Source organism: Parus major, chromosome 5 (genome assembly GCF_001522545.3).
Source record: "Parus major isolate Abel chromosome 5, Parus_major1.1, whole genome shotgun sequence".
In the NCBI taxonomy this organism is placed as follows: Eukaryota; Metazoa; Chordata; class Aves; order Passeriformes; family Paridae; genus Parus; species Parus major.
In genome coordinates, this window is record NC_031774.1 from 45,789,638 (window position 1) to 45,803,196 (window position 13,559).

General features: G+C 39.9%; 1 protein-coding gene across 2 annotated transcripts in view; it reads right to left on the bottom strand.

Moving 5' to 3' along the window:
- CCDC88C (coiled-coil domain containing 88C) overlaps positions 1 to 13,559 on the bottom strand; it is an 86,787-nt gene that overhangs the window by 41,994 nt on the left and 31,234 nt on the right. Inside the window, exons 1-7 of one of the 2 annotated variants that reach the window (XM_015631181.3) lie at positions 13,070 to 13,316; positions 6,133 to 6,191; positions 4,446 to 4,529; positions 3,001 to 3,141; positions 2,108 to 2,292; positions 1,494 to 1,575; positions 899 to 1,057 (exon numbers count right to left, since the gene is read on the bottom strand). In XM_015631181.3, coding sequence (XP_015486667.1) covers positions 899 to 1,057; positions 1,494 to 1,575; positions 2,108 to 2,292; positions 3,001 to 3,141; positions 4,446 to 4,529; positions 6,133 to 6,183 — 702 coding nt within the window. In that variant the 5' untranslated portion in view covers positions 6,184 to 6,191; positions 13,070 to 13,316. Of the gene's footprint in view, positions 1 to 898; positions 1,058 to 1,493; positions 1,576 to 2,107; positions 2,293 to 3,000; positions 3,142 to 4,445; positions 4,530 to 6,132; positions 6,192 to 13,069; positions 13,317 to 13,559 lie in introns of those variants that run through there. The other variant, XM_015631183.2, reaches the window with a different exon arrangement.

Below are 13,559 nucleotides of genomic sequence, written 5' to 3' on the forward strand. Positions count from 1 at the left end.
CTCTTCTATATCAGACATGGAATTTTATCTAATGATAGTAAGGCTGTCAATTACCAAACCTCCATTTGTTCAGCAATCTAGTTATTTATTTGACTTTGGCCAAAGTGTTATGTATGTGGGATTATTGGGAGTTTTGGTGTGAATTCCTCAAAGAACTAGAAGGACAGAAAGTAAGATCAGGCCTACCTAAATTTGACATCAGCCATGCTGGGCCAATGACTTCAGCCAGACAATCTCCAAGGTCTTTTCAATGTAATTCAATTAATAGCTCCAGGATGGGCATAGCTGCAGGTGACTAAGCTGAGTAACTGACATTACTACTGGAACAAAGCCACACACTCCTTATTGACCTACCCCACTCATGACACTAGGGAGGATCCAAATTTTTTCTCCTTTCTACTACAAGTAACAGTTGCAAAAAGGGTTGACTAGATTTCATCTGAGGTCACCTTTAAAAATGCCACTTTAACAACAGTTGTGTCTGCTACAAAACCCTAAAGAAAAACACACAGACATTCACTTAACTAATTTATAGATGATATTTAAAATGTTGGTCCAAGGAACAGCACTGGAACAGAGGGTATTTACCTAAAGCTAAACTAAAGATCTGGTCTCTAGAAAAAGCATCCAGAAAAGGTCTGTCCAGTTTAGCCACATAATGCTGAACTAAGCAGAGCTCTTTGAAAATAATGGGCATTTTTTTTGTGTGCACCATGTACTTCCTCTACTGAAAGAAGTTTTAATGATGCTCAGTCAATTGCTATGCTGTATGTTATGAAACTTCTTGCTCTGACGTTCTGCTATGGTCAGCTCAATGAGAAATGACACAAACTAGTAACACAACAAAAGCCAAACATTAAGGATTATTCAGCAAATCTTTCTCCTAATTTTCACTTGCCTCCATGCGGGCTTTGTAAAATTCCACATCATGAAGTTTCTCTTTGCACCGAACCAGTTCCATCTCGAGTCTCTCCACACGGTTTGCCCTCTCTCTCAGAGAATCGAGCTCATCTCTGTACGCTCGGGCAGAGCGAGCATCTGAGGCAAGGTGCATGTTCTGTGACGGGTGAGCAGGGAGAAAAATATAAGTTAATACTTTTAAGCACATACTTTAAACTTTATTTTTTTGTATTTACTTACTGATTGTAAACATAGACAAATAATGTTCCCCTGGTTAAGGAGTAAGAATTCTCCTAGTAGGCAGTTCACTACAAGACAGAGAGGTTGTTGGACCTCTGACATTACTAATGCCTGATGCTGTATAAGCTTCAGGCACTACTAAGCTATTTGCAAGCTGAACAGATGAGACTGCTCTCAACAGCTAAGTGGGAAGCATAGCACTTCTATGCCACAACCATAATCTTTAAACAGCTTGCTGGACTAAGATGATTTCTTAATTATAAAACAGGCATAATAGTAATTTTAGCCTCACACTGAAACAGTACTTTTTTTTAAATAGGGAAGACTGTCACAGGAAAACAAGCCCATCTCACCTCTTGCTTTATTTTTTGCAGCTCTAGGGTGAGCTGCTCAACTTCATGTTTAGAATCTGCAAGCTGCTCAGACTTCTCTTCCCTGAAAAGGATTAGAAAAATCTTAGTAATTTTTTTTTCTTTCCTGAAACAATGTTGATTATATGGACACTGACAGGAATCTGTAAAGGAAGAGAAAAATCTCCCAGCATATTCTTTGTTATGACAGCTTCGTCATTTTCTCATGATACCATACACATATCATGGATCCAAATTTGCAACTCTATTTTTATATTAAGTTCCTGTGCTTAAATCTCATTGGTGCACCTGCTGTCACAGATAGCTTCCACTTCAAGTTAAAAAGCAGAGATAGCAGTTGGTATTTTGAAGGGGGGAAGAGAGAGACGAGACAAAAATAAGAATGGAAGTAGCCATCAGTCTACATTTAAAGGCCAATTGTGAAAGACGATAAGATGGAACATACTACTAGCTTCCTACTGCTGTGGTTTTAAAGGTGTGATTCTTAGAGCTCCTATGGAAGCCAGTGTATTGGAGCCAACAGGCTCCTGCATTTTCAGGATGTACAAGACTTAATATGCAAGTCTCTCTAGAAGCACAAAATAATGGTAACTTACAGCTCCTGACGGATCCTTCTCAATTTAGCCTTTGTGTCTGCCAGCTCAACTGCAAGGTGCTGCTTTTCTTCATTAGAAAGAGGGTTGGCAGGGTTTGGTGAAGAATCTGGACTTGGTACTTTCAGAGGGCTTGGTGGTTGCTGAGACTGCAGATAATCTCTCTCTTGAGTGAGATCTACAATGACCTGGAAATACAGAAGACTATGTAGTGCCAAGCGATAAATAGTGTATTTATACATTACATACATAATGTATATATACATACATCTAAAAAATTCTTTTTAGATTTAGGAAATTATTAGTCTGGCATGATACAGAGTTCAAGTGACAGCCAGTACTGAAAGGTTACACAGAAGTGGAAAGGAATCTCTACTATGCTCCAAAGAGTAAAACATTCCCCTTCTAATGCTCAAAATAGTCTGCTTTCCTTGAAAAATTCATAAAATCCCATAACAACTAACAGTTTTTAATGAACATAATTGCAGTCAAAGGCATGACAGAAGATTAACAGGTTAAAGAAAGGGAGAAGTTTTCTCCAGAGATCTGAAGGGAAAGGAATCGATGAATCAAAAAACTAGAGAAGACAATGGAGCCCAGGAAGCTAGATGCCAACAGAGAGATGAGCAAGCACTGCCTGAATGACTGCACAGACATGCAGAGACATTTGGTCTCCGCCTCATAAAGAGACTGCTCAACTCCTCTTCACCAATCATTTCACCACATCTTAGTGCAGAATCAATGGATATGTCAAATTCTTTCTACAGATTTTCAGATGTGTTGTAGGAAGGTGCAGAAGAAATAGAAACAAGACAAACAAGACACAAGAGAAGGAATGGAGGCCACATCTGCTGCTTGTCATATGAGCTCTATATGGGAGAGATATGTCCTCATACTTCCGTGCATTCATCTCTCTCATCAATGAGCCTCCTGAGGTGGAAAACCATATTCCTGGAGAGAGACTCTAGTTCTTCTGGGGCCATATCTGGGAGCTCCAGCCACTGCAAGTCAAAGACGTTCTCCTGATTATGAGTCACCTAGGAATAGGAACAAAAAAAACTATGTCTTTCCACAGGTTGAGTTGAAAATTTGTCCACCGTATATGCAGTTGTTTCTTCATAAATTTAAAACCACATCTATTTTACCAAACCCAGGCTGCAAACAATAAATGCAACTACTTTAACTGTAAAAATACCCAGAAATTTTTGGTATTTAAATTTTTTTATAATTATTAAGTCTGATTTTTAAAAGTGATCAAATAAATATTATGGTCAATAGCATACACACTTGCATATTAGAAGGGTGCAGCTGTCTTACTGACCCTGAGGTGATTCCCACAGAGAGGGGACTAATCCCACACTGAACATTACTAAGAAGAGTCCCTGATTTCAATGAATATTAGAAGTGTGCAGCTGATACAGTGGGAGGATCAGTAACAGCTGCAGAAATACCTCTGGTTGCTGCTAGCAGTGTATCTTTCAACTGTTACCCTACCTAAATTGATTTACTCTGATTGATTTAGCAGAAACATCAGGCAAGTCTCAGTTCAATTAATGACTGTTCCAGCTTTTGTTATAACCATGTGCTTAACTCATCACGATTTTTTTTCTTTCTGAAAAATAATCTATTTTTTATACATTAAGAAAATGTAATACTTACACTGTCTTAATACTTTCCCTATTTGATCCTCAAATTTGAGTGTACCAGGTTTTCTATACCTGCAAGCAATGACACTTGGGCACAGGCAGCACCCATTCCCAGGGAGGGACACTTCCACTTGGCTCTCCAAAGTAAGAGACTTCCTGTACTCTTTGGTGAACCTATCCATATCCATTCCTTCTTCTGAAGCCTTAGAAATCCAAGAATGCTTTTCATTGGATCAAACACCTTTTTAAAGAGAACATACATCCAGTTTGGCTCTTCAAGACCATCTAGCTCAGAGACCCCTGTCTGAAGCAAGTCACTGGGCAGGCTGTGTCACCTACCCCAGGGCTTGGGGACTAAGTGCTTACATCATTGGTGCATGGGGCTCTGCAGCTTCTAAGTCACACAAGATTTTGTCAATATTGCACATGGATCCTTACAACAACTCCTCCTGCATAACCTTTAAGTAGCAAGCAAGGCATTTACTGCTGCCTCTCTTTAAAAGACCACTGAGCCAAGTAATGATCCCAGCACCTATCATTTCCATCTTATGAGTGTAGTAGCATATTCAATTGTTTTTTTAAAGTTCATGAATCCATTACAAAATTCTAAGCATTAATATTTTATTGCAAAAAATCCTGTTAATTCAAGGAAGGGAGAGATAGAACATCAAAATAGACAACACTAAGAATCCTACCTCCTGAATGTGTGACACAATGGCAGCTTGGGTTTCAATATCCAGTTGTTTTATTCTGTCAATAAACTCTTCTTTTCTTTCACACTGTTAAAAGCAAACATACACACTGAAACAGTGCTACATACCCTAAAACTTAGTGCTCTGTTTTTCATTTAAATTAAAAAAAACCCCAAACGAACTCAACCTACAGTGCTAATAAATAAATGTTCATGATCTACACTATATATGTTACACTAGAAGGTATAACACTTCACTGCTCCATATGGAACATTAACCAAAATGTGCATTAAATTATTTAAACATTTTAGTGAGTACAATTAAAGCTAAGTTAAATGGCTGGTTTTGCTTTTAAAAAACAAGTTCAGCATGCAATGTGATCAAGAGGTGGGGAAACAGCCAGAGGAAATCATCACAGCTTCATTAATGGAGCTGCACAAATGTAAACCTTAATTTACACTGCATCATTTAACCTGTCTGCTTTGCTGTTTGCATTTTGTTTGGCTTTGGCAATGAAAAGAGATGCATCACTTTAGATACTATTTACATCAATGCCCAATGTTGTTTGTTGGACTAGATCAACATATGCTTTAGATAAAAAAACGGGAAATATTCTAGATAAAAAATGAGTGACATTTCAGACAAACAGATTTTAGTAAATCTTTTACTTAAGGCTTTAGAAGAGGCAGACATCTGCTGTATATCTGTGATTGTGCACTAAGAACGTTATTGCCTTCTTGTAACAACATTGCACTGTGAAGAACTTAAGCAGTATTTAAAAGGGTTTTTTTAAACTCATTTACAGTGTCCTTCTGGGGCCTGGTTCTGAGTCTCAACCATTTACCTCCTTGGGAAGAACCTCAGACCAGCAAATGAGATCTGAGGCTGCACAGCAGCCAAAACAATTCTTTGTGCTGCAATGCAAGACTAACAGTTCAGAGCCGCAATACGTAGATTTACCCTGACATAATTGAGCTGACACAGCTGAGCAGGGTAAGTGTCCTAAGGCATGACAAAAACACAAGGCAGACCTACAAACAAGGTCAATTATCAGCAAAGGCCCACTGCAACGAGGCCATTGTTTACTGCCTCAGAGGTTTGGTGAGCAGAACACTGATTTCTTTATCTGGTAACTGTGGTTCATTCCTCCAGAGTTTCCCATATACATTGTCTCTATTTATTTAAACAAGTGTCACACAAAGAGCCCCATACTAATGTACAAAGTATCTATTAATCTGGTATTTTTGACTCAAAATACTAACTCAAAATATCGTGCAAATAAAATCATGATTCATTAAAGAAATGTTTGTACTTGTTAAACCATTTGTTTGGCACTAAGATGTACTGTCCCACTTTGTATTTTAAAACAGTAAGAAAATAAACCAACAACAATCTTGATATCAAGAACACTGTTCATAACTTATCTCATCCCACTGTGTTATTGAAGTCAAAAAGTACACATCCTGTGTCTGAGTAAGCACTGGCAACAAATTGAGGCTACTGCTATCACACAATGTGCTTCCTCACCCCTGCATTTCTTTCCTTCACCTATTGTGTTTCTCACAATTTAGCTCACAAGCTGTCTTGAACTCAAGATTTGTTCATACAGCACTAATCTTTGGGTAGATTTTCTCATTCCAGAAAAAGAAAGAGATAAAAAAAAAAAATCTTATTTTCCATGAATGATCACCTGCACAGCACATCCCAGAACCAACAACAGCAGCTTCTTGATTTCATCCATACTTTTACCTAGAGAGGAAAAAAGGTTATCAGTACATATGTATAACAGAGAAGTACTTGCAAGTGATCCCCTCCAAAATATGTGCCCTAAACAAGAAGACCTTCAAACAAGTGCCTGAACAATATCTATATGCTTACTATAACATTACCATATTTTCTATGTAACAATGCAGTTCTTATGGATTAGTTTAAAATCCCAAATCTGGCAAGACATTTTTCCCTTCATGTGCTACCCTCACCTATAACTTTCTAAGGCTTTTCTGATTAATACATCATGAAAAAATATCCTTTAAATAGTTCAATGCCCATGACCAATGCTTGTCTCTTGAGCTGTGATCAACAAGGGTGCAAAAAAGCCCAACAAACACCAACAGTTCTCCTCCCTCCAAAAACCCCACCAAAATAAAACAAAAACACCATGGGCAGAAGCAAAGGAGGATTACTCACAACAAACTTGCCCAGAATTCTCCTTCTGTAAAACAGCTGCCAATCAGACTTCCCAAAGCTGAATACCATTCTGTGCATATAAATTCTCTCTGAGAGATAGATGTTTTAGCAAATAAATTCTGCCTCTTCTGCATCAAAGCCTGTTCACACTTTGAAGTGTAAACCCCATGTGGTAAGAGGGCAGAGAATGAGGGATGTGTAAGAGATCCTGAGGAGCTGACTATATGCTGGGAGCCGTGGGGAGAGGAGGCACAGCCCTGGTGCTGCTGCAGGGATTCCTGCTGTGACCAGCAGCCCTGCTGGTGATTTCCTAGGGTTAGGAGAGGGAAAGCCTCAAGTTCCTCAAGGGGAACAGCTTAGAACAAGCTTGTTTCAACAAAATTCATGTGGATTGTTGGATATATATCCAACAATAAATAAAGGAAATTATGTATATCAAAGTTAGACAGAGGGCAAGGCAAAAAGTGCAAAAGGAAGGCAAGGGGTTTCAATGAGAAAATAAAACATCTTTAAAGATCTAGGTTCAGGAAAAGCCTGTCCTCATCCACACCGGGGGAAGATGAGGAAAGAGAAACAAAGAAACAAAACAGGCCACATATAGTTTGCTCTCATCCCTACACGTGTGCATTCTCCCCGAGTGTGTAATTGTGGGACTAACACTTTCATTTTGTACCCTGATTTACTTGGCTATTCAATTGCACCTATCACTAAATAGATACTGAGTGCAACTGTGCTCCTCCACCACAAGCATGCCCTTGTGAGGCTGCTCTGGCCTGGCAGAAAGTCAGAGGTATGTGCAGGACTCAAGGCCAGGGAAGGGGAGTTAATCTGACTCATCAGTTAAGCAGCCACAGCCCCACAGCTGCACAAAGGCACTGACCTAAATTACCACAGGGGTTCCTGCCATTCCCACAACCTTGCAAGGCAGCACAGCCACATGCAGGCAGCTTAGGAAGTAACTTGTTTCCTGATTTCCGGGCACACAAACGTCCTAAGCTAGTTTTCAAACATACCTACAAATTTTTCAACAACTTTTAGGTATGATCATCTTCATAATGACTCGAGAATGTCCCTACAAAAATCATCAGTAAACTGTATGAATGAACACTACAATTCTCAATATCCAGGTCCTGCATTAGTAACCATTTAGATTTTGCAATCAGGACTTCTCTTCAACAGGAACATTCATCTTTAAAACATGCTAGTTCATACTTCACCCTATAAATACAAGCTTATTCCCCTGCAGAATATTTAAAAACTGGTTTTGAAAGACATGATCATTCTTACTCTTCTCCCTGTATGCAGTGGCACACAAGGCTTCCTCTTCCCAAAAAGTTACAATTTAATACACAAATTTAATTTCAGTCTGTGAAAGTCTGATTGTTCTGTACGAATCTCAAGAACAAATCTTAAGCATAAACAATGACATAAAATCCTTCACCAACAGCAAAAATAAAAATAAAAATCTGTTACTTCATGAACAGTTCCTTTGAGGGCACTACTGGGAGACTATTTGGTCAGAAGGTAGTTTTTCAAGAAACTGAGTTCTCATCAGTTTCAGCACTGGGTTTCATTCTACATTAGCTTCAAAGCAATACAGACCAGGTACTAAATGCAGAGCATGCCTGTGGGACACCAAACCAAGTCATTAAGTTATGGAGAACAAGTGATTTGAGCATGTCTCAGATCATGCCAGACACAAGATCTAACTCTTGTGTGCCCTGGGCACCTTCATCTGTCAGCCATAAATTCCAGTCTGTGCACCATGTCATCCCAATTATCCTTGGGGTGAGCACAGTGGCTTGAAATCACTCATTTTGGAAAACACCAGGGCCACTTCCCAACTGTAACAGCATCTATACCATCCTAAAGACATGTGGGCTACTTAAAGCCATTCAAACCACACCCTACACCTCTCTGCACCAAGGCTTTGCTATTTTCTTAGTGAGGTAACAGGTGGGCATTGGTGCTGCTGCACAACCCTGTGAGGTGAAACACCTTTGGCTATTACAGCAAAGCAACTTTGCAACTCACACAAACTGTGGTCTCCCAATATGAACTGACCTTGCCTGGGGAGAGCCCTTTAAGTGAGACCTTACCCCACTCCAGCCCTCCCATGAGGAAGTGGAGACAGACATGGCAAGCCATGGCAGGGATGGACAAGCTAGAGTTTATAGAAAGGAGTGAGAAATTAAGACTTAAGATAATAATGAATTATTAGCTTCTTAATGTTTTAAACATAACATTTGGCAGTCTGCTCTCTCCCCTGGCAGCTTGTAGTGAAAATTTAGCTGTCAGGATTATTCCATGGTTTCCTTTTCAATAAATTTTTCTATGCTTGCAGACATGCTAGATCATGTAATGAAAGTAAGATTGTACTACCCACTAGAAACACTTCTAAGGCTTAAAGGTCCACTGAGCAGATATACCAGCCCCACAAGTGTTTCAGAAGATCATGTGTGATTAAAGAGTTCCACTCCTTGGGCTTTCATTCAGAAGTTGCTTCCCATGGGTAAGAGACAGTTTGTTGACATAAAGGCACTCCCAGATCACTCATTCTCAAGCTAGGTTTGAGTAACATTTTAAAGCCTTTTAGAGTAACACTATTTACAGAAGATTTTTAGAAAAAATAGGGTATGAGTATTAAAAACCTCTCTACCAATCTCAAGTGCTTTAGAGTGTTCAATTAAACCTCAAAACAAGCCAGGAAGGGATTAATTACCCCTCTCTCCTTTCATCTCACCCACAGGAGAGCTGAGCTACCACATACTTCAGTGGAATGCCCACGGTGACAAAATGAATCAGAAGCACTTCTAGGACTATTACAGGGCACCACAGTGAAGCTTTACACCCCAGACAGCGCCTCTGTCCTGCAATGCATACTGAAGAAAAGCAAGTGACCTCCATCCCCGATTCAATCATGCCCTCTAAACAGTTCTCATGTTTTTCAAACAGCTTCATTTCTGCCCATTTATAAGATGGTAAAGTTCCTTGTGGAACTTCATAAGCAGGAATGTGCCAGCTCCCCTATGCTGGCTCACTGGGATGACACAAGTCCTCCCCAGACAGCCGGGAAACTCTGCTGAGTCTACTCTTGCTTATTAGCTGATCTTACCAAGACACTGTCCTCCTACGACCTAGGATGCAAACATTTAGCTCCTTGCAGAGAGGTATCCACAAGAAAAATGGACAAGAGTCAAACCATCACTTAAACAGAAAAGTGCTAATTAAGAAATAAACAATTTTCTTTTACTCCTTTTCTTAAAATTCCAGGGCAGTTGCTCTCAGACCCTGTGTTTGTGCTGCAAGGGAGCCAGCCAGACACCTGGAGCACTTGCAGAAAGCCCATCTGCTCCCAGCCTTGAGAGAAGGCCAGCAGGTTTCCTGGAAAATAAAGGAAAGCCCAGACACCACTTGTGCATCCTGGGAGCCTCCCTGTGCCAGAGCCAGATCATCCCTCTGCTCTCATGGGGCTGGAGGCTGGAAAACAGATGGCAGGACTTAGGGAGAAGGGCGGGCAGAGGGATTAGGAGATGCAACAACAAAAAAAGGAGGATCAAGGTACAGAGAGAACACAAACAATGAAAAAAATGAGAGGGGGGATGGGAAGATATCAGAGGAAATGGGAACAAGAGGGTCAGAGTAAGCGCAATTGTGGGCATGTGCTGCCTGTTTCTCCATATTTCTACTCTGATGTTACTCCATCCAGCACAGGAGAGGGATTGCCACACATGACAGCTAGAAGTGAGCAGAGAATGTGGGGTGGGTGAAACACATAAGTGCTGTTTTTCCCAGCTCCAGCAACATCCTCAGTGAGAAAACTTTGAATACTAAATTTACACTATTGAGGCAGTGTTTTATTATTAACTTTATATTTTATGAACTGTTGTGCCTCTGGAGGACTGTGAAACAAAATGAGGAAGGAAACCATACATGAAGCATACCCAAGTGGGAATAGACTTTTACAATTTTAAGGAAAACAAGTTTTCTATAGGCACTTAGCAGGGACTTTGGGGTCTCTCATCACAAACTTAACATGTAACTTGAAAGTGTAGATAAATAAGCAGTTTTTTGAAGGGATAGAAATAAGCCTATTTTAGGCAAGTAAAACTTCATTTCCATCCTTGATCGAAAACAAGTTAACATCTCTCCCCACTCTGATTATGACTGTTCCAGAAGATTAACTGCCATAAGTTTCCAGATACACTCACTAGCTGTGTAAAACCAAGAATGTCTAGAAATGGAGAAATTAAAAAATGCATCTTAATAAAGGTTCACAACCATTACTGTGCTCTGATATTCCCTGTGTGGCCACATGAAGGAGTGGCCATTTATAAGGTACGTTAAAACCAGACATAATATGTAAAAGCAATTACAACAATGTATGTCATAGATGATAAATAGTCTGATGATTCTCTTACTGAGCACAGGGGGATTTGTGGCACAGTAATGAATTGAAAAAGCTGTTCAGCAAGAAAAAGAATTGAGGAAAGATAAAAATGAACAGGAAATCTAAAGGTAGTAGTTGTCTACCACAAAGTGCAGTAAAGAGAATAAATCCTCCGACATCAGCTGCATCATTCTGCAAGTCAAATTTCTGGGAAAATTTTTTAAATCCCATAATTAAACTTCCAAGTTTATTTTTAACTCCCTATATTCTAGAAAATAGTCCAGCCTTCATCTTCTAACAAATATTTTTGCTATTTTTATGCCCATGGACAAATGAAGTAGGCAAATTTGCCATGGCCTGGAACAAGACTATTTAGAGGACATGAAAGCAAGTAAAGTTCATAAACCCAGCAGACGTCTGCCTTTTCCTATGCAAAAGCCCAAGTGTTACTGCATTTTTTCCGATGGCAGCTCTGTTTTTCCAATATTCTTATGTTCAAAGCAGAGTAGAAACAGAAGCCCTCAGTTGTCCCAATCAGTGAGTGCCAAATGAAAACTAAATAGCAAGAACAGCATTCACAGCCTCGGCGTTGTTCAGTTTATAATGTAATGCCTGTAACACCCCTTTTGGCTGTGTTTTAGAAGGCAAAAGTAAAATTTCTGAAAAGCATGCATAGCAAAAACATCTCGTGGGCTTGTTCCAAGAAAAAAGTTACTGAAATTGTACACAGTAAATCAGATCTAACAGCTCTCTGGTCTTGGATCTGTGGAGACAATAAGAGCCTTCCCAGCTCAAACAGTGCAAAGTAATACTGGATTTGTTCCAGGAATGTGACCGTGGGATTGATTCTTCTTCCTCTGATCAAGAGGGACTTTTCAGTGAGATAACTTAGCTACAGGATGGGGAAGACAACACTAGGGTTTCATCACTGCCTCACCAAGAGAAAGAATATCTTTGTTTTGCTTCTTTTCTCCCTCCCAAGTGCTCCTGCCTTCTTCTGACTCCTCTTTGCAGGACAGTAACAAAGACATCACCCGGTCATCACTCACACTGCTCATCACAGCCTGTTCCTTCATTCAGCTTTTTGCATCGGCTTTGCCACCTTTGCCTCAGCCATCTCATTCCTGTTCCCTCTCTCAGAGCTTCCCACAAGCTCTCAGCCAGGTTCTCCTTCCTGAGGGAAGTTCTAGTTCTCCACTTCTCTAACAATTTCTCCTGCATATCTTACCAGTAAATGCCTAGCCAACAGTAAGAGTAAGGTGACCTTTTCAGACATTCTCCTCCTTAAACATATTTAAAACAAATATATCTGGAGTCTTCCTTTGCTCACCACCTTCTTCTGTTATGTCTAAGCTGGGGCTAGTTCTCAAAAATCATTATATAATATGGCTAAATGAGAAGGTTGGGGGTTTTTGCACACAGACTCCATCAACTTTAGGCATTACAATCCAGAAGTTACATTTTTTATTCTTCTCGTGTTCTGGCCAAATAAAGCCAGTGATAAGTCAGCAACAGGGAAAATAAAAGACCACATTAAAAAAAAAAAAAAAAAAGAAAACAAAAAGCCCCAAACCACCACATTTAAAAGATCTCAGAAAGACAAGGGAGTTTTCTGGTTGTAACTAAAGGATATAGAAGACAGGAACACATGTATGCCACCAGTGCCTTTCCTACAAGAGACACAGGTACCCTCTTCAAAGAGAGATCTATGGTGCTGACAAAAGCCAGCAGGCCAATGACAGCAAACTGTAGCTGAATACAGGACAGCTTTCAAATGTGCTCTTTCCCAGGAACCAAAACTGTATTTACCACATTATGATTCCCCTGCCAGCTGTCACCCAGGAATGGCTGTGACAAGAAACCAGCCAGCCTTTCCCATTGACACTTAGCCAGCAGAGATACTACTTTGCTGGCCCAGATGCTTCTATTCAGTAACACTCTTGATGCTAAACAGCCCATTGCCCATATGACCAAGAAGAACAACAGCTCTTGTATTTTGACTTTCTTCCTTGCCCATAACAGTAGCCTGTACAGCCCAATTAATACTTACAGACTTTATTCTGCTTGCTGAAGAAGTGAATTCCTTACTCTCAACTCCAATTCACCTCCTGATTTTAACACAGAAGTGTGAATGAGTTTCAGTGATCCAACCTCTGCTAATATTCTTTTCTGATAAATGCTTTTTTTGTACATAATCACTCTACAGCTGCTAAGAGCAGCAAAATAGAATCTTCTGCCAAGGTTTCTGCCATTTGTTTGTTCTGGAGATGCTGATTACCATGTCATTCCCATCACTGCTGACAGTGTTCACTGCTGTTCATTCAGTTTACCTTCTTTGGTAAAAACAAATACAATGTCCTTGGCACTAGCACTCACTGCACTAGCACTGGGCTCAGAGACAGAACGGGAACACAAAGAGAAAAAAACAATAAACACAGCAACACAACTTTCCATTTCAGAAATGTGTTTCAAAGAAGTCAATTCAATTTTCAGGCTAAACAGCTTTCATTTTGTCTCATCAAAAGCACTGGACTCTGAAC